Source organism: Neoarius graeffei, chromosome 11, assembly GCF_027579695.1.
Source record: "Neoarius graeffei isolate fNeoGra1 chromosome 11, fNeoGra1.pri, whole genome shotgun sequence".
NCBI lineage: Eukaryota > Metazoa > Chordata > Actinopteri > Siluriformes > Ariidae > Neoarius > Neoarius graeffei.
Window position 1 is genome coordinate 70,669,757 of NC_083579.1, and position 22,090 is coordinate 70,691,846.

The 22,090-nt window shown below is 40.5% G+C and overlaps 1 protein-coding gene across 1 annotated transcript in view; it reads right to left on the reverse strand.

The window, feature by feature from the left end:
* myt1lb (myelin transcription factor 1-like, b) overlaps positions 1 to 22,090 on the reverse strand; it is a 314,795-nt gene that overhangs the window by 99,305 nt on the left and 193,400 nt on the right. Inside the window, exons 9-10 of the mRNA XM_060934686.1 lie at positions 12,317 to 12,407; positions 3,997 to 4,104 (exon numbers count right to left, since the gene is read on the reverse strand). Coding sequence (XP_060790669.1) covers positions 3,997 to 4,104; positions 12,317 to 12,407 — 199 coding nt within the window. The remainder of the gene's footprint in view (positions 1 to 3,996; positions 4,105 to 12,316; positions 12,408 to 22,090) is intronic.

A 22,090-nucleotide genomic window follows, 5' to 3' on the forward strand; every position in this document is an offset into this window, starting at 1 on the left:
TGAATATTTTGTCTGAAAATTCAGACTTGGTGTACAGGAGACTTAAATTATTACAGCCGATACTTCCAGTCTCTTATTTGCTATTTGCTTTTGACTGGTGGCTTTTAGATTATATAATCTTTTTACATCCTCCACATATAATATTTATAGGAAAATTGTGTAGGAAAGACATATTTGATTTTTTTTCTTGAAATTTGGAAACATACTGCATCCGATGTGGTCAGAACAAAGATAAGGTTTTTTATTTTATTTTTATTTTTTTCAGATATCCTACTGGTTCCTGTTCTATGTTGTTTCACCCATAACGGGATTTTAGTTGCAAATATAGTTTGAAGGTATTTTCAGAAATGTGCTTTTAAATACTATTTCTGTGTTGTTGTGTTTTTTAAAATTTATTTATTTATTAACAGCACTAATATTTTTGGATTACACTCCAAGAATATCCTGGAATGCTGCCAGTGTTTTACTCTAAAGTCCAAGTCAGAATCTCACTCCCACATGCAAATCAAGTTGAAAGTCTTTAATCGGCTGTTCAAACTCAATTCAAGTTTTGAAGAAAGGGATTAAAAGGAATTAGGACTTGGAGTCCTTTCATGAACTGTCATAATCTGTAGTTGTATGGATTGAGTAATGTTATTTAATGCTGAAGAAACAATTATGCACATGGACTGTTTATACACCAGAGCATGTATAATTCAGTAAGTCTGAGTCGAATTCTGATACTTTGAACAGAAGTCCAAGTTAAAACTCTGGGGTCCATGTGTACATTGGGTTCGTTTGCTTTTTATCTGTTGTTGGGACAGAGACATTATTACCATTGTGTTACATGACCTTTCCTTTTAATAACACTTTTTAATATGATGATACTAATTGTTGCAGTTTTGCAATTGGAATTTTTGTCCATTCTTGCTTGATACAAGACTTCATCTGCTCAACAGTCCGTGATCACCGTTGTCTGATTCTCCCCTTCAGGATGTGCCATACATTCTCAATAGGAGACAGATCTGGGCTGGCAGCAGGCCAGTCAAGTACACACACTCTGTGTCTATGAAGCCATGCTGTTGTAGCCTGTGCAGAATGAGACCTGGCATTGTCCTGCTCAAATAAGCATGGACTTCCTGGGAAGAGATGTCACCTTGATGGCAACATATGTCTCTCTAAAATCCCAATATATGCCTCCATATCAGTGGTATCTTCACACCCATGCCGTGGGCACTGATGCACCCCATACTATCACAAATGCTGGGTTTTGCACATTTCTCTGATAACAAACTGGATGGTCATGTTCATCTTTGACACTGGTTTTCCCAAAAACAAGCTGAAATGTGGACTCATCTGACCACTGCAGACGTTTCCACTGTCTTTCGGTTCATCTGAAAGGAGTTCAGGCCCAGAGAAATCAACAGCATTTCTGCATAGAATTGATGAATGGCTTCCTCCTTACGTAATACAGTTTCAGGTTGAATTTCTGGATGCAGTGGCAGACTGTGTTAAGTGACAACAGTTTTCTGAAGTACTTGCATGCCCATGTGGCTATATTTGTCACATTAGCATGATGGTTTCTCAGGCAGTGCTGCTTAAGGATTCAAAGGTCATGAACATTCAAAAGTGGTTTCCGACCTTGCCCTTCACGCACTGAGATGTCTCCGAATTCCCTGAATTTTTTTCACAATAATATGTCCTGTAGCTTTTGAAAGACCTAAATCCTCTGCAATCTTGCATTGAGAAATGCTTGTTTTGAATTGACTAACAATTCTCTCACAAACTTTGACACAAAGGGGTGAGCCACGACCCATCCTTGCTTGCAAAAACTGAGCCTTTGGTGCATGCTCCTTCTATACCCAATCATGATACCCTCACCTGTTACCTGCTTATTGTGGAATCTTACAAAATGGTGTTACTTGAATATCCTATAAACTTTTCAGTCTTATTTTGCTTCTGTCCCAACTTTTTTGAGTGTGTTGCAGGCCTCAAATTCTAACTTTGTTTATATTTCCAAAACACAATTAAGTTGGTCAGGAAGACTATTAAAATTTTTTCTTTGTACTTTTGTCAGTTAAATAAAGGTTCACATGAATTAAAATGGAAAGGGGGGGATATATGGATGACATTAAGCTGTACACCAGGAATGAACGAGATATCGACTCACTTGAATCTACATCAAGGACACTGGGATGCCATTCGGACTAGATAAGTGTGGCTGCCTGGTGGCAATTGAGAGGGAAGGTGATCAGGACTGAGGGGGTAGAGTTACCAGAAAGCAGGATATCAGACATACAAGACAGCTACATGTACCTGGGTATCCCACAGGCCAGTAGTTGTCATGATGAGGATGCAAGGAGGTCAACCATAACCAAATACCTCCAGAGGGTAAGACAGGTTCTGAGAAGCCAGCTCAATGGCTGGAATAAGATCCAAGCCATCAACATGAGTGACCTACTAGTCATCAGATACTCAGCTGGAATAGAAAGTTGGCCACAAGATGAGACATATGCAGCTGATGTCAAGACATGAAAACTCCTCACAATGCATGTAGGGTTCCACCTGAAGTCCAGCACCCTGAGACTCTACGAGACATGGAAACAGGGAGGGCGAGTATTAGTGAGAGTCAGAACCATGATCCAGGATGAAACAAGGAGAATCCATGAATACTTCAGAAAGATGGTCCCCCAGGATGAACTAGTAAGTGAGTGTCTCAGGCAGCAGAAGACAGAGAATGAAGGGGAAACATCATGGAAGACCAAGCCCCCCATGGGATGTATCATTGGTAGATAGAGGAAGTGGCTGACATCAAGAAGTCCTACCAGTGGCTAGAGAAAGCTTGCTTGAAGGACATCACAGAGGCTCTGATTATGGTAGCACAAGAACAGGCCCGAAGCACTAGGTCCATAGAGGCAGGTGTCTACCACAGTAGGCAAGACCCAAGGTGCAGGCTCTGCAAAGATGCCCCTGAGACAGTCCAGCACATACTGTAGTAGCAGGGTGTAAGATGCAAGCTGGGACAGCATACACTGGGAGGCATAACCAAGTGGCTGGGAGAGTGTACAGGAACATCTATATTGAGTACGGACTAGAAGTCCCCAAGTTCCAATGGGACATACCACCAAAAGTGGTTGAGAACAACAGAGCTAAGATCCTGTTGGACTTCAAGTTTCAGACTGACAAGCAGATGCTGGCTAACCAACCAGACATAGTGGTGGTAGACAAGGAGTAGAAGAGTGTAGTTGTGATAGATGTGACAATCCCATCTGACAGTAACATCAGGCAGAAGGAGCACAAGAAGATTGAAAAGTACCATGGACTCAAAAAACAACTAGAATAAATGTGGAAGGTAAGGTCCAATGTGGTCCCAGTGGTGAAAGGAGCATAAGGGGCTGTGACCCACAAACTGGGAGAATGACTCCAGCAGATTCCACGTACAACATCTGAGGTCTCTGTCCAGAAGAGTGCAGAACCCTCAAACTCCCAGACCTCTGGTAGAGGACCCAAGCTTGAGCAAGACACTCCCCACCAAGTAGGGTGAGAGGGAAGTTGTTTTATCTATACTGATTGGCCACTGTAGCACAAACTGCTCAATAAGTTAATGCTGGCTAAAACAGAAAGGTGTCAGCATTAACTTTTTCAGCAGTTTGCACTACAGTAGCTCTTTTGTGGGATTGGACCATTATGCCCAGTGGTTAGGTACTAACCACTGCATACCGGAAACACCCCACAAGATGTACCATTTTGGAGATGCTCTGACCCAGCCATCTAGCCATCACAATTTGGCTTTTATCAAAGTTGATCAGATCCTTACACTTGCCCATTTTTCCTGCTTCCAACACATCAACTTCGAGAACTGACTGCTCTCTTGCTGCCTAATATATCCCACCCCTTGACAGGTGCCATTGTAATGTTATTCACTTCACCTGTCAGTGGTCATAATGTTATTTCTGATTGGTGTATAACAGTATGTGATATTAAACCGAAGTGTCCATGATGGGTGTTGTCTCCTACCTCAGGACTCGGTCCGATGCCTGGTTGGACTTAGTTCCATTGCAGGCTTGGTGTTTCTCATGAGCTTTGGCCAGTTTCTCAGCGGCTGCAATCGGGCATCCCGAGAGACTGTGTTAACACAACACAAAATGAAAAAAAAAATTGAAAAGCAATACATGATGTCACTGTCTATATATATATATATATATATATATATATATATATATATATATATATATATATATATATATGCGTCATCACACGTAATCTTAAGGAAGACAGTTTATGCTACAACAGCTACAGCTTTACGGGATCTGTATTGAAACCTTGGTGGAGGTATTACATATAACTCTATATTATTTGTAAGACAAAATGAATCCAGCCCACAGTTTAAACACAGGTGGATTTCAGTCTTCCTTTTCAGACTTGTGTCTGTGATTTCCCACGAGAAAGAATTTCGAGTCACTGTTTCCTTTTTTTGTGATCCGTTAAAAGTGCAAAAAGAGCTCAGTAGAGAGTTTTCTCGCAGCAGGCAGATGGAAACGAGTAACAGCAAAGGTGTGTGTAGGTTTGTCTATGTGCAAATGACATAAGACAAACTGGCAATTTGCTTTGGGGCCTGAGTACACACATTTCCACTCTTGTGAGTGCAGATGTAAGAGTTAAAAGTGTGTGGATTTGTATGTTAGGTCTTTTCTTCTACAGCAGGTGCATTCCTCAGAGTGACTGTGTGTGTGTGTGAGAGAGATGTGCAGCTGGCGTTCCTGTTCGGGTGTCACAGACGTGCTAATGGCTGGTGCCAGGCCTACCATCCCATACCAGCTGCTGACCGTCACACCTCCACTGCAGCAGCACCCCAGAATAGAATTACATGCATTAAAGAGAAAGACTACAGCGAGCTTAGCATTTATCATCACAGTCCTAGCTACAGACGCATGCTTCATCTTTTTTTTCTAAGGGTTAAGTATTGGTCTATATACAAGGTAGTGCATTTTGTTAAAAAAAAATCTATATTTTAGACACTCTTTGTCTTTGTTATGCACAAAAATTCTGGTGAAAAAGAATCACTGTAAAAAAAATCTGTAAATTTTAATACTTCTTTACAGCAAAATACCCTTTTGGTTATTTTACAGGATCCTACTATAAATCTGTGCATTGGTTTATAGTAAAATGCCAAAAAAAAAACCCCACAAAAAACCCAACACAATTTATAATGGTATCTTGGACTTTATACATATGTGAGTAAGGGTGATAAAGATTCATTTTTGTGCCCTTTGCTTTCGAGACTATTTCAGGCGAGCGCAAACCCTCTTTGATGATAATATGGTTTAAGAAAGCCCCGGAATTCACCCTTTAGTGTGATTTAATGCAATAGCAGAGGTGGGTGAATCTGTATATGCTTGTTCAGGGAAATGTTTGCTCAGTGGTTAAGGTTTTGACCTACAGCTCAGAAGGTCATAAGTTCACATCCCAGCATTGGTAATCTGCCATGGTTAAGTCCTTGAGCCAGAACCTTCAGCTTCTTAGCTCTATCCTATCACTTTACTTAAAAGGATGAATATCATGGACTGTAGTTTAGTTTACATTAACAGTATATTAACTGAAACATATAGTGATGCAAAAAGTATCGTAATTAGCTATAAATATATTGCTGTACTTTACTGTATGTACTGTACATTTGGATGTTGAATAATCATTGACTGTAAATATTATGCTATTTTATACTTATTAAACATTTTATCTTTTTTCAGTGAACATTAATAGAACATTTAATATATACCTTTCCAATATTTCGAAATGATTAGTCAGTAAATACTTGATTGCACATATAGATACAGTGGGGAAAAAAAGTATTTAGTTAGCCACCAATTGTGCATGTTCTCCCACTTAAAAAGATGAGAGAGGCCTGTAATTTTCATCATAGGTACACTTCAACTATGAGAGACAGAATGGGGGGAAAGAATCCAGGAAATCACATAGTAGGATTTTTAATGAATTAATTGGTAAATTCCTCTGTAAAATAAGTATTTGGTCACCTACAAACAAGCAAGATTTCTGGCTCTCACAGACCTGTAACTTCTTCTTTAAGAGGCTCCTCTGTCCTCCACTCGTTACCTGTATTAATGGCACCTGTTTGAACTCGTTATCAGTATAAAAGACACGACCTCCACAATCTCAAACAGTCACACTCCAAACTCCACTATGGCCAAGACCAAAGAGCTGTCAAAGGACACCAGAAACAAAATTGTAGACCTGCACCAGGCTGGGAAGACTGAATCTGCAATATGTAAGCAGCTTGGTGAGAAGAAATCAACTGTGGGAGCAATTATTAGAAAATGGAAGACATACAAGACCACTGATAATCTCCCTCGATCTGGGGCTCCACGCAAGATCTCACCCCATGGGGTCAAAATGATCACAAGAACGGTGAGCAAAAATCCCAGAACCACACGGGGGGACCTAGTGAATGACCTGCAGAGAGCTGGGACCAAAGTAACAAAGGCTACCATCAGTAACACACTATGCCACCAGGGACTCAAATCCTGCAGTGCCAGACGTGTCCCCCTGCTTAAGTCAGTACATGAAGGAGTGGCTTTGTAAGAAGCATTTCAAGGTCCTGGAGTGGCCTAGCCAGTCTCCAGATCTCAATAGAAAATCTTTGGAGGGAGTTGAAAGTCCGTGTTGCCCAGTGACAGCCCCAAAACATCACTGCTCTAGAGGAGATCTGCATGGAGGAATGGGCCAAAATACCAGCAACAGTGTGTGAAAACCTTGTGAAGACTTACAGAAAACGTTTGACCTCTGTCATTGCCAACAAAGGGTATATAACAAAGTATTGAGATGAACTTTTGTTATTGACCAAATACTTATTTTCCACCATAATTTGCAAATAAATTCTTTAAAAATCAGACAATGTGATTTTCTGGATTTTTTTTTCTCATTTTGTCTCTCATAGTTGAAGTGTACCTATGATGAAAATTACAGGCCTCTCTCATCTTTTTAAGTGGGAGAACTTACACAATTGGTGACTGACTAAATACTTTTTTGCCCCACTGTATAAATCCAGCTAACAGGGAGTATTATTAGAACATTTTCTGATAATATTTGACAAATTCTAAGACGTTTAAAGTGTAAATCTGCAGAAACAATGACACTACGATATTATAAAAAACAATGCAACACTTTCAGGTAGACAAAGAATATGTACTGGACAAATAATGCATCCTGTATAGAACTCTGAGGAAGAAACACACAGTAGTGCCTGGACAAATCTGAACATCACATCAAATATTCAGAAATCTTTATGTCAAAGATTCATTCAGAATATTTATAAGAAACATAGTCCTGTTCGAACCTGTGCCGATGAAAGATCTGTATGAAATTCAGCAAGCAAGATTCATATTTTGTTCTTTTTCAAACAAGTGTAGTTTGAAATAGGGAACGGATATTTCTGAATACATGGTATGATTAAAATGTTACGCAAAATAAATAAAAAGTAAAAGTAATATACATTTAAACATACAAACAAACTCATACACTGATAACTGATCAATCAGGGTGGGTTTCCTGATAACGTTGCCTTTTAGGGCAAAAGAGTGACTTGAGAGACTCTCTTTAGCAACGAATGTTGTCTCTGGACGTGGTTTTCCTGAACTCACTCGTAAGAAGGAGTTGAAAGAGCAACAGGATGAAGAGCTTATTTGCAGTGCGCCTCTCCGATATAGGCATTAATAGTTGCTACAATTGTGGTCAGAAGTTTACATACAGTGACATGAATGTCATCTTGGATGTCATGTCATGGCGATATTTGGGCTTTCAGGAATTTCTTAGAACTGTTCTTTTTCAGTGGCAGAATGATTGTACAGCATACATCTTTAATTAAAAAAAAAACACTAGAATTTGGTGCACAAGTTTTAATTTTCTTTGGGTTTTCTGAAATCAACACAGGGTCAAAATTGTACATACAAGGTCAAAAATTTACATACGCTCACTTAGATTATTAATTCAGAGGTGCTGAAACTTCCAAAATGTCTCTTATCTTGCCAAGGCCGAGGTCTCTTAACTTCCTGTTAGTGATCATGATTGACTACAGCTGGTAGCTTCTCTGTGCCTTCATAAAAAGGGTTTGTTTACAGCACTCATTAGATTGAATACACAATACAATAGCAAAGTCCAAGGAGCTCAGTGCAGATCTGAGAAAGAGGATTGCAGATATACACAACTCCAGAATGTCTCTTGGAGCCATTTCTAAACAACTGCAAATTCCAAGATCAGTTCAAACAATAGTATGCAAGTTATTGTGAGGTGTAGTCACTTTGCCAAGCCACTTTGCTTGAAGAAAACCCAAACTGTCACCTTCAGCTGAAAGGAAATTGATTTGGGTGGTCAGGAACAACCCTGGAACCACCATGGCACAACCCTGCCATGAACTGGAAGCTGATGGATCACTGTCTACAGTTCAGATCATCATGGACTAAGAGGCTGCTATCCAAGAAATAACCCCCTGCTCCAAAATCGACACCTTCAAGCTTAACTAAAGCTTGAAGCTGATCACATGGACAAAGAAAAAGCCTTCTGGAGGAATTCTGAATTCTGCCAGAAGCTTGTTCATGGTAAACAAAAATGTTTGGTCAAGGTGAATCTTGCGAAGAGACATTTTGCCCAAATATTAGGTGTGCTGTATGCATAATTTTGACCCTGTGTTGATTTCAGAAAACCCAAAGAAAATTAAAACTTGTGCATCAAATTCTAGTGGTTTTTTTTTTAATTAAAGATGTACGGTATGCTGTACAATCATTCTGCCACAGAAAAAGAACAGCTCAAAGAAATTACTGAAAGCCCAAATATTGCCATGACATTCATATCCAGGATGACATTCATGTCACTGTATGTAAACTTCTGACCACAACTGTAAGTCCAGTTGATGAGGTCACATGGCATTCATTTTTTTTTAACAAAAAAAAAGAAATATAAAGTGTTTAAAGTATGTTAATATATTGTATCCTCGTTAAGCATTACATATATAATGTGGTAATTAATAATTGAAACTATTTTACATTTTTGGGCAATATTTTTATTCCAAATGTGTTTTTTTTAAATTAAATTGGAATAAACGTTCACATAAAAGAATGAGCAAATAATAAAGCAAATGATTAAATAAATGTGTTTCCGTGCTTACTTATTTCACTGTTACCCAAACATAAAGTCAGGAATATTTCAACCGTTATCCAGAATCCCAAATTAGCAATGTTCTTCTTTATACAGTCATGGCCGAAAGTGTTGGCACCCCAGATTTTTTTTTTCCAGAAAATGAAGTATTTCTCCCAGAAAATTATTGCAATTACTCACTTTTTTAAACACATGTTTATTTCCTTTGTGTGTATTGAAACAATACAAAAAAAAATTGAGAAAAAATAATAATTTGCATAATTTCACACAAAACTCCAACTGAAGCAATTTGCAAAAGAAGAATGGTCCAAAATTCCAGTTGAGAGGTGTAAGAAGCTTGTTGATGGTTATAGGAAGCGATTGATTTCAGTTATTTTTTCCAAAGGGTGTGCAACCAAATATTAAGTTGAGGGTGCCAACAATTTTGTCCGACCCATTTTTTGAGTTTTGCATGAAATTATATCAATTTTGCTTTTTTTTTCCTTTTTCTTTTTGTTTTAATTCAATGCACACAAAGGAAATAAACATGTATATAACAAATTGTGTGTAAATGCAATAATTTTCTGGGAGATATGCTTCATTTTCTGGAAAAAAAACTCTGGGGTGCCAACACTTTCGGCCATGACTGTATATGCGCACATGCGAGAGAGAGAGAGAGAGAGAGAGAGGTTTTGATCTGTCTCTACCTAAGGAGGTTGAATTGACCGACCTCTTATATATACTTCCTTAGGTAGAGACAGATCAAAACCTCTCTCTCTCTCGCGCACACACACACACACACACACACATGTTACAGGTGCAGAAATGTGTCTCATTTGATGCCACTAAATTCAGTAATCACTCAACTAATGGAGTTAAATTTTATTAAAATGTGTCTATCAATGTGACATTCCTATATCCGTACGCAATTCCATAACATGTTGAAATATATTCATAATGTTTTGCATATATTGATTTAATAATTAACTCGATGTACTTGCAATGTACAAGAAAAATAACTGAACACCGGCAACAGATTCAACACCAGTCTCTGCCCACTGACTGTGAAAGTCCCTCGGCGGCGCATGTGCATTCTGTGTATTCGGCTGTGAGCGAGTCGTTCTTTGTTTTGAACGAGTGGTCCAGGTCTCTTGTAAATCTAGAGCAACCTAAAGGACTACTTTGGCTACGATGTTGTTCGGGAAAACCACGTTAGCTTGACGATGGATCTTAGGAGGAAATTAAAGACGCTCTTGCCTTTCTAAACTCAGGGGTCTCATGTCAAAACATGATCTAGAAAAACTTATTCATGCTTTCATCTCCAGTAGGGTTGATTACTGCAGTAGCCTTTTCACAGGTCTTCCAAAAAAGACCATCAAAGAGCTTCAACTAATCCAAAATGCAGCAGCAAGGGTTCTTACAAGAACAAAAAGGGTAGTTCATATCACTCCAATCCTAAGGTCTCTGCACTGGCTCCCAGTGAGCTATAGAATTGACTTTAAGGCATTACTTCTTCTATTTAAAACATTAAATGGGATGGGACCCAGCTACCTACTGGATATGTTTCAATTATATGCACCAACTAGGTCTCTAAGGCTACGTTCACACTGCAGGCTGAAGTGACTCAAATCCGATCTTTTCGCCCATATGTGACCTGTATCCGATCTTTTATTGACAATATGAACGACACAGATCCGATTTTTTCAAATCCGACCCAGGCCGTTTGGATATGTGGTGCTAATTCCGATTCCTATCCGCTCTTTTCATATGCGACTTCAGTCTGAACCGCCAGGTCGCATTCATCCGACTTACACGTCATCAACAAGCCACAAACGTCACTATTCTGCGCTGAAGTAGGCGGCGGGTCTCTCAAAAAAGTTACAACAACATGGCGCATAATCACGGGCGCAGATAGAGGGGGGGACGAGTCATATTTAAATTCACCTCGTTCGGTCCCCCCCACTTATAGGGAGGAAAAAACGTCTATGCTGTCTTTCTTTGCATAAGGCAAACCTCACGGAAAAATCAAAAGACTAATTACCATTCGGTTTATTGAGGTGCACAGCAGTGTATACATAGTTGCAACAACTCACATAAAACAAAACAAAGACTGATATTCGGTTGGTTGAGCTGCGCAGACTGCACAGGTTGCGAGCTCGAGCTTGGTTGCTATGGTTACTAACAACAAGTTTGACAGGCATATCGGGGTTGGGGTTGGTTTGCTGGCAGCTTTGTCCCCCCCAGTTCAAAAAACGTATCTGCGCCCCTGCGCATGACATCAATGCGAGGGACGCTTCGGGCTGTGAAGGTTCTGAATCTTCTCAATGGAAGGACGCAGAGGTTAGGGAGCTGATTTCCATTTGGGGGGATGCAGCTATTCAAGCTAGATTGGATGAGTCATACCGCAACCGGGCGGTTTTACTTCCGTAAACACTGGCCATGCTCACTGCGTGTGACGTCGTCGTATCCTGCAGTGCGCATGCGGAACACTTTTAGGTCGCTTTTCATTCATACTGAGGATCACATACAAGTCGCATATATTTGTTAATGTGAACGACCTCACAAAAAAATCGGATTTCACAAAAAAATCGGAATTGAGCATTAAGCCTTGCAGTGTGAACGTAGCGTATGATCACAGGAGAAAAACTTGCTAGTAATACCAGCTGTCAAAACGAAGTGTGGTGAAGCAGCCTTTAGTTGCTATGCTGCTAAGCTTTGGAACCAACTTCCAGATGATCTCAAAAATGCTCCTACTGTTGTTAGTTTTAAATCCAGGCTCAAGACAAAGCTGTTTTCAGATGCTTTCACTTGATTAATTTTGACCTAAAGTGTAATTAATTTCCTTTAATATCATTTCTTTTCATTTTGATTTTAATGATTTTACTTTATTTTAATTTCTTTTTAATCTTGGATTTTAATGATTTTACTTTTACTTTAATTCTTTGTTACTGTTCTTATGCTTTTATTTTTTGTGAAGCACATTGAATTGCCTGTGTGTATGAAATGCGCTATACAAATAAACTTGCCTTTTGCCTTTCTTGACCTTAGGAGGCTTTCGGGAAACCCACCCAGGAATGGCGACAATAACCAAAATAAGAATATATTCAGTGCACAAAATTAAGGAAAGAAAGAAAGAAATTCACCAGACAATAGTGTAGAACAGAACCAGTTCCTATATCGGCCGGGTTCTTACCTTCGATGTGAGTTCCTGTTGCTATTGACATGGCCACGCCCTGTGCAGCCAGGTGTAGGACACTTAAGAACATTTTCATACATTGCAAGAACTTGGCAGCAGTGAAAAGAAGGAGTGGAAGACAGGGAAAGTTAGGAGGTGGCAGAGTTAGTCATCTAAATTAATGTGAAGTAAGAACATCAAACTGCATGCAAGACAATTCACACGCTCGCCATGTCATTACACAGACAGCAGAAAGACGTGATCGGGCAGCCGACTGGTGCGAAACATTCCTTCCAGGATTTATGATTAGATTGATGGTTACTTGCATAATCCTGTCACAGATATAAAACGAGTCTTGATGCAACATCACGATAGCCAATGATAACCAATATAAAGTGACACTTACAGGAACTGCTCCAGTCCCTGTCCTGAGCTGTCAGATGATAATAGCATAAAAATAGTACTGTATGTGAAGTTAGATGTCTTGAACTTTTGGTAATACTTTCTATGCATGCCATTCGATGCATTCGGTTCGAGTCCCTGGACCAGCAGGAATGGCTGAAGTGCCCTTGAGCGAGGCACCTAACCCCCATCGGCTCCCCAGGCTGCTCTGGGTATGTTGTACATCACTCTGGATAAGAGCGTCTGCTAAATGCCTGTAATGTAATGTAATGTAATGTAATGTGATGCCATATTCATCAATTATTATAACTATGCTATATAACTATAATTCGTTGTAAGTTGCTACCGGTAATTATTGCTTGTAGCTCTAATAATGCCTCATACAGCACTTATAATGTGACTGAAATAATTCCTTGATAACTATAACTATTCATTGTAACCACATGTATTGGATTGGATTGTACCAACCTTTATTACTAATAATGACTGGTGAATAATTATAAAATGACTTTAATATTCAGGAACAAGTATAAAACATTATTAACATTTACAATATCACTGAGTGCTTCCAAAAATGACACACATACATCACACCTAAGATAACTTCCTGCCTATCCAAGGTTAAATATGTGCAACCTTTTCATTCGCACAGAGATGACATTTCATGATGTGACTTTATGGTTTTTGACATTTAAACATTTTCAGGCTTCAATAATGTGACTGTATGTGCTCTTGTAATTAATCTGGAAATAAGAGTTTCGTAATTGGATTACTAAAATATCGCGAATAGTGTTTTCCCGCTTTATGTGCAGTACTCGCTGATGAGATTTTAATTATTTACGTTTATATACAGTACACTACATTTGCAGTATAATTATGGTTGTGCAATACAGCACACTGTATTACAATATATAAAGCCACTTTCATCAAAAGCCATGAACGAATTATTTATCGTGCATTATACGTGCTTCATGAGGCATCAATAAAGCTACAAGGGCTCATTAGTAACTTGCAAAGAATTTTAAACAATGTTATAATCATTTATTATAAGCTATGAATATGCTTCATGGAAAGGTCCGAGTTGCTGATATTTTCCTTCAATAAAGATGCAAATCAGATATCAGAGGAGAAACTGAAAATTGTCTCCTTCACGTTTCTTGGTTTTCATGTCCTTCCTGTTTTATTTTCAGGAATATATAATATATTGGGGGAAGCCATGGCCTAATGGTTAGAGAAGCAGCTTTGAGACCAAAAGGTTACTGGTTTGAGTCCCTGGACCTGCAGGAATGGCTGAAGTGCTCTTGAGCAAGGCATCGAACTCCCAACTGCTCCCTAGGCTACTCTGGGTATGTTGTACGTCGCTCTGGATAAAAGCGTCTGCTAAATGCCATATATATATATATATATATATATAATACAATAACTGCCCATGATGATCTGAAATCCCCACTGGCACCAATTAGATTAATGATCTTAAGGGGCTCTGACACACACACACACACACACACACACACACACACACACTTTCTCTTCAAATCTTTATCATCACCTCCTTAAACCCTCACCCTCATCCTCTCCTCCAGCTCTGACACATTAATTACTCTGCACTAGGCTTAATTGGACCAAGGCTACTACCTAGAGATGGACAGACTCTCAAACGCCGTGCTGCATTTTTATAGCCGTGACTCGGAGGATTACGCCCATGAAGATCAGAGGAATGATGCGTGAATGTAATTTAGACTGCTCAGAGACAAAACAACAGATTATAGGTAATAACAAATTGGATTTCTCAAGCTGTTTCTTATGCCACGTTGATTTGACAGCAATGTGCTAATCATTTGACCACAATTTGGACAAATGCTATAAGTAGTTTCTATTTTTTCCTGATATTTAACAAGGTGATTGTACTTATAGCGACATGAGTATCTACCTAAGGCTTGCATAAGCAGCTTACACGAACATTTATAACTTCATATTTCAACTGGCGTCAGCTGTCATTAAAACCACTTTTATCAATTTGAACGACAATATTAAAAATAAATAAATAAAAAATAAATATGCATAAGATGCTTTTATAGTGAAGATTTAATAATAATAATAATAATAATAATAATAATAATAATAAATGAAATGGATAACCACGGCAGTGATATGGAGTTGTGTAGACACGAATTATTTTGACATTTTGAAATATTCTGTTTTTTTAAATGATCTTTTTAGATGCATGTGTTCTTTAGAGAATTTACTGTAAATAAACTTTGAGTGTACAGTGCTCGATATTATCTTAAATGTAATATTTTTGCAAATATGATTGTGACAGTGATGCATCACTGTAATAACAACCTTACATAAATCTGCTCCAACCTTTAAAGGAAAAATCCACCCTGAATGCTTCGCATATTAATCTCTCGAATTAATGTGTGAACTTCACTGGTGTATGAGGTTTATTTTATAATGGAATTCAAAGATTATATCCATCCATTCATCCGTTATACATAACCGCTTATCCTGTGCAGGGTTGCGGGCAAGCTGGAGCCTATCCCAGCTGACTATGAGTGAGAGGCGGGGTACACCCTGGACAAGTTGCCAGATCATTGCAGGGTAGGACTGATCACCCTTGTCGAGTTCTAGCCAAGATCGAGTCGGAATGAAAGTGAGAGGAGTCAAGATCAAGACTCAAAAAGTCAAGTCAAACTCCCTCCCATGCCAGGATCTGGTCTTCCCAGGCAGTCTCCCATCCCAGTACTAACCAGGCCCTTAAAGGTGCATTGGGCAGCACTGATCTCCATTTCAATTACATAGCTAGGATTACAGTGGGGGCCAGTCCTCTGGTAACTGCAAGAGTTTGACTCCCTACTCACATCTGTATCGTGGCATGCCTTACCAGATGGCAGTCTTTGGTATGACCCGACCATGAGTAGAACTCACAATCTTGTGGTCAAGTGGCAGACACGCTAACCACTAGGCCAACTCGCGGTGTAAGATCAACACTGAAAATCCATCCATCCATCCATCCATCCATCCATCCATCCATCCATCCATCCATCCATCCATTATCTCTAACCGCTTATCCTGTGCAGGGCTGCAGGCAAGCTGGAGCCTATCCCAGCTGACTATGGGCGAGAGGCGGGGTACACCCTGGATAAGTCGCCAGTTCATCACAGGGCTGAGACATAGAGACACACAACCATTCACACTTACATTCACATTCACATCTACGGTCAATTTAGAGCCACCAATTATCCTAACCTGCATGTCTTTGGACTGTGGGGGAAACCAGAGCACCTGGAGGAAACCCACACAGAAAGGCCCCCGTCAGCCACTGGGCTCGAACCCAGAACCTTCTTGCTGTGAGGCAACAGTGCTAACCACTGCACCACCGTGCCGCCCCCAGAGAGTATATCCATCCATCCATTATCTGTAGCCGCTTATCCTGTTCTACAGAGTCGCAGGCAAGCTGGAGCCTATCCCAGCTGACTACGGGAGAAAGGCGGGGTACACCCTGGACAAGTCGCCAGGTCATCACAGGGCTGACACATAGACAACCAGTCACGCTCACATTCACACCTACAGTCAATTTAGAGCCACCAATTAGCCTAACCTGCATGTCTTTGGACTGTGGGGGAAACCAGACCACCCGGAGGAAACCCACGCAGATACGAGGAGAACATGCAAACTCCACACAGAAAGGCCCTTGCTGGCCACTGGGCTCGAACCCAGAACCTTCTTGCTGTGAAGCAACTGTGCTAACCACTACACCACCGTGCCGCCCCCAGAGAGTATATATTTTATCTAATTTTAATGACGTGAGTTATTTTCATTTTATCGTGAACAATTTATGTATTCCTCACGATGCTGTCCGACTGCCTGCTAATAGTGTTAGTGAGAATTAAGGCTCAAAAGTTTCACCTTTTATGTTAATGTCACCATCAACACCAGTGTGTTCTTCATCTCATAAATCGCAAACAGGCCTAGCCAAAGCACTTCCATAACTTACCGCAACTGCATTTTATTTCTGCATTTCAGTAACTTTGAGCCCAGTGTTTTCTGTCTTCACTAATTCTTCCTTGGCTTTCTTGATGACATGACATTGAACATTGCTGGAAAATGGTGAAGCTCTTGCTCTTTTTTTTTTTTAAGGACAGTTCTAACAGCGAAACTTGTTCGAACAGTGAAAATGGACTATTATTGCTTCTGTTTGATGTTTGACTCTGGATTGTTTGAGTCTTGCTCTTTTTTGTATTGAATGCCATTGGAACTGTGCTCATAACATCCCCTTGTGAGCATTAACTTCTTACAGATATCACAAAAAATATAACACGTTGACAAATTGGCACCAGAATCTCTAATCACATTACAGATATTTTAATGCAGCATATTTAATGTTGGGGCGGCATGGTGGTTAGCGCTGTCGCCTCACAGCAAGAAGGTCCGGGTTCGAGCCCCGTGGCCGGCAAGGGCCTTTCTGTGCGGAGTTTGCATGTTCTCCCCGTGTCCGCGTGGGTTTCCTCCGGGTGCTCCGGTTTCCCCCACAGTCCAAAGACATGCAGGTTAGGTTAACTGGTGACTCTAAATTGACCGCAGGTGTGAATGTGAGTGTGAATGGTTGTCTGTGTCTATTTGTCAGCCCTGTGATGACCTGGCGACTTGTCCAGGGTGTACCCCGCCTTTCGCCCGTAGTCAGCTGGGATAGGCTCCAGCTTGCCTGCGACCCTGTAGAAGGATAAAGCAGCTAGAGATAATGAGATGAGATGAGATGAGACAAATTGGCACCAGAATCTCTAATCACATTACAGATATTTTAATGCAGCATATTTAATGTTGGGGCGGCATGGTGGTTAGCGCTGTCGCCTCACAGCAAGAAGGTCCAGGTTCGAGCCCTGTGGCCGGCGAGGGCCTTTCTGTACGGAGTTTGCATGTTCTCCCCGTGTCCGCGTGGGTTTCCTCCGGGTGCTCCGGTTTCCCCCACAGTCCAAAGACATGCAGGTTAGGTTAACTGGTGACTCTAAATTGACCGTAGGTGTGAATGTGAGTGTGAATGGTTGTCTGTGTCTATGTGTCAGCCCTGTGATGACCTGGCGACTTGTCCAGGGTGTACCCCGCCTTTCGCCCGTAGTCAGCTGGGATAGGCTCCAGCTTGCCTGCGACCCTGTAGAACAAGATAAAGCGGTTAGAGATAATGAGATGAGATATTTAATGTTTCAGGGTGGAGATCTCTTTTAAAGAAGACACATTATGAAAAATGCACTTTTTCAGTGCTCGTGCACATACATTTGAGTATCTGGAGGCTACCAACCCACAAACTCTGAAAAAGTTAGTTGCTTTCAAGCTGCTTATTTCAGAAAACATGTGCTTCAACAAGCTGTTCAGATTCAGCTCCCCTTTTGATGTCACAAAGGGAGCTAATTAGAATTATCCCGCCCCCTCATCTAAGTACCACCACTCATGGCTTGAGAGCTACCTTTGCAAATGGAAAAGTGCTACCTGATTGGCCGGTGGAAAGGGTGGGTGGGGTGAGCAGTGGCTCGTTATCATTTAAAGGAGAACTGAAGGCAAATTTTTTATTATCAAAATTCTATTTATCTCATTTTATTAAATATAGGAATGCATTTTTGAGAGCTATTTTGTCGCTGCTATAGCAAGTTATGAGTGTTTGAAATATGCTATGTCATATATATCAGTCCATATGTCACAGCAATGGCCGAAAACGAGATCCGTTGAGACCTGTGCGAGACATCGTAGGACAGAAGTAAAACGTACAGCGGAAATCAAAGTGCCCCTCCCTGTGTACGAAATCGCTCACTCATTCACTACTCCCTACTCACTATATAGGGAATTACTATATAGAGGACTATACAGTGAGCTCATTGGTAAAATGGAAAAAAAAAAAAAGAAAAACGCTTTCGGACACTACTCCATCGCGCTGGTATTTGCGTCATTACTGTCGCACAATTAAAATGTGCCGGATCAGTCAGCTGGTGGGTTTTCAAAATAATAAACACATGCATTTATTTTTGTGATAAATCCATATTATACTGAGCGCATTTCCTACATTAATCAATACAAAGTACCTGCACCTTTCAGTTCTTTTAAATCAAGGCTGAATACTTTCTTCTTTGCCGCTGCCTTTTATTAAATCAAATTTGAGACTTTTAATTTGATTTCTTTCAGCGCGACCACAATGCATGACGGGATATATTGCTTTGGTTAGTGACCATTGGTTGTACACTACTTTTCGTGATGCATTGTGGGATACTTTGAGTGCACTATATAGGGTGTAAATAATCCTCACTAAGATTTCAGACAGCACTACAAAATGGCGTCCTCACTGCATAGTTCCCTATATAGTGAATAGGGAGCGATTTCGGACACAGGGCAACATCTGCCAACGTTGTCAAAAGACGCGCGCGCCCTCTTTCGAATGCTGATGTAATCAAGCTGGAAGTTTTGTTTGTTTTGATAGCAATCAGGAAAGTTTGAAAAAAGTAGGCAGTAATCCTCATTTAAACTCGTTTTTGTGCAATACTTCGTTTGGAAAACAGTTTTCAAAATGGCGGCGCTGACACCTGGCTGACACTTCTTCACGTTTCGAAGTCTCGCACAAGTCTCGTGAAGATCGCGCGGATAAGCGACGCCTGCCGTGGACCAAACGAACTAAATTCAACACGGCTAAAAACCGAATAGGCCGATAAGTATAATATTTAATTGCAATTAGTTGCCAAGACGAGTCACGATATAAGGTTACTAAAACCGAAAACGTAATGGAATAACACGTTAATTAAGAAATAAAGCAAGTTTAAAAATGACTTCAGTTCTCCTTTAAAGCAACAGGCACTCAGATCAGCCACTTTGAACAGGGCTGTTTAGGCAGGGTGAGAAGGGAGCTGTGGGGTTTTATCCTTGTGGTATTTTGACCAAAGCATGTCACAGACATTTCATTGAGACCTCAGGGAACTGTGTGAACTCATGGAAAAGGGGTATAATATGTCAGCTTTATTTTAATATATTAAAATAAATGCTTTGTTGACTGACAAACATTTCCAAAGTATGAAAATTAAGTCATTGATATAAAAAAAAATAATAATAATAAAAAATTGGGGGAAGCCATGGCCTAATGGTTAGTGAAGCAGCTTTGGGACCAAAAGGTTGCTGGTTTGATTCCCTGGACTGGCAGGGATACCTGAAGTGCTCTTGAGCAAGGCATCTAACCCCCAACTGCTCCTCAGGCTCCCCAGGGTAAGTTATACGTCGCTCTGGATAAGATTGTCTACTAAATGCCAGAAATGTAATGTAACATATGGCCAACATAAACATGTCATAAACAGTAAAGAACAAAATCCAAGTAATTTAATAAAGATGATAGTTACAGACTAAAGTCAACTGTTATGATATTTTAACCTTACAATGTCACACCTGCGCATGTTGGCGGACTCACACCTGCACGGGATTAAGACGCAATCAGTGCGCCTACATAAGGACTCTGAATGCACTTTCAGTTTGCGAAGTATTGCGTTGTTGTGGCACATTACCGAGCCATGTTGATATCCTGTTTTTCTGCTTCCTGTTCCTTATTTTTGACCCTGCTTCTATTCTGTTTGTGCCTTTCTTGACCTACTGCCTGTCTTACCGTTCACAATATACGCCTACCGATTTGGACTGTTTGCCTGTTTGCACTTTTCTTTATAATAAATATCTTCTGCACTTACATCTGTCTCCAACCATCCCTGACAGAATACTTTGCCCTGCTGACATACTTGATTTAAATTAAATATTTAAGGCCAGAATAGTCTTTATGACAGCTGACAGCCGATGACATAGACTTAATAATTTATAAATATTTAAAGGGATCCTCCAGCGGATTTATTCTCAAACTTATTTGAAGTAAAAGTCGTTTCAAAAATCAAACTTTCATTTTCGGAGACCAAATAGCATTCGAGGAAAATGAATTTTCTTTAAAATGCCAGATGGGCTTTCTGCAGTGGTGACGTATGTGATGATGTCAGGTAGTGCTCGCATGGAACAACTCAGCTGTTTATATTCTCTGTTTGCATCGTAGTTTTGCTCGTTTTACAAGTATTTCACCAAATTTATCGTTTTTTAAATGAGTATGCCTCGTTGTGTAGCATATAAACACCACAATGATGGTAAAAAGAAAGCACAGGCTGGAACTTGACTGCATTTCTGCAGAGAAAATGCAAAGTGTGCTTGATCAGCTGTAGCAGAGGGTCATCGACAGAAACTGGATCAGACATGAGACCTCGTGGTGCACAATCTTTTTTTTTTTTTACATGATCTACAGAAAGGGCGGCATGGTGGTGTAGTTATTAGCACTGTCGCCTCACAGCAAGAAGGTCCTGGGTTCGAGCCCCGTGGCCGGCGAGGGCCTTTCTGTGCGGAGTTGCATGTTCTCCCCGTGTCCGCGTGGGTTTCCTCCGGGTGCTCCGGTTTCCCCCACAGTCCAAAGACATGCAGGTTAGGTTAACTGGTGACTCTAAATTGACCGTAGGTGTGAATGTGAGTGTGAATGGTTGTCTGTGTCTATGTGTCAGCCCTGTGATGACCTGGCGACTTGTCCAGGGTGTACCCTGCCTTTCGCCCGTAGTCAGCTGGGATAGGCTCCAGCTCGCCTGCGACCCTGTAGAACAGGATAAAGCGGCTAGAGATAATGAGATGAGATGAGATCTACAGAAAGTGTGTGTGTGTGTGTGTGTGGCATAGTATGTGTAGAGTATCTAGAGGCATAGACGCTCTAAAATCTTGGTTTAAAATGGCTCAACTCGCAGCGCGACATGACACCGCGCTCGAAAATCTTTTTTTTTCTCCATGAACTACATAGTAGTTTGGATGTACAGTACCTGTCAGAAGTTTGGACACACTTTCTATCTAATTCAATGTTTTTTCTTTCTTTATTTTTATTAATTAAATGACACTTCTTCATGTCTTAAAGTAATGACGGATGTTGTTTCGCTTTACTTAGTCGAGCGGTTCTTGGCACAATACGGATTACTACAGTTGTGGTATTGAATAGGGCTATTTACGTCTAGTATTTTTATTATTTACTGTTTACTCTTTGAGCTGAAACTCATTTAGAAGGCAAGAAATCGCACTAATTAACTTTTAACGAGATTAATTGAAAAGCATTCCAGGTGACTACCTCATGAAGCTGGTTACGATAATGCCAATAGTGTGCAAAGCGTCATCAAGGGAAACATTGGCTATGTTGAAGACTCTAAAATCTCATCTCATCTCATTATCTCTAGCCGCTTTATCCTTCTACAGGGTCGCAGGCAAGCTGGAACCTATCCCAGCTGACTACGGGCGAAAGGCGGGGTACACCCTGGACAAGTCGCCAGGTCATCACAGGGCTGACACATAGACACAGACAACCAT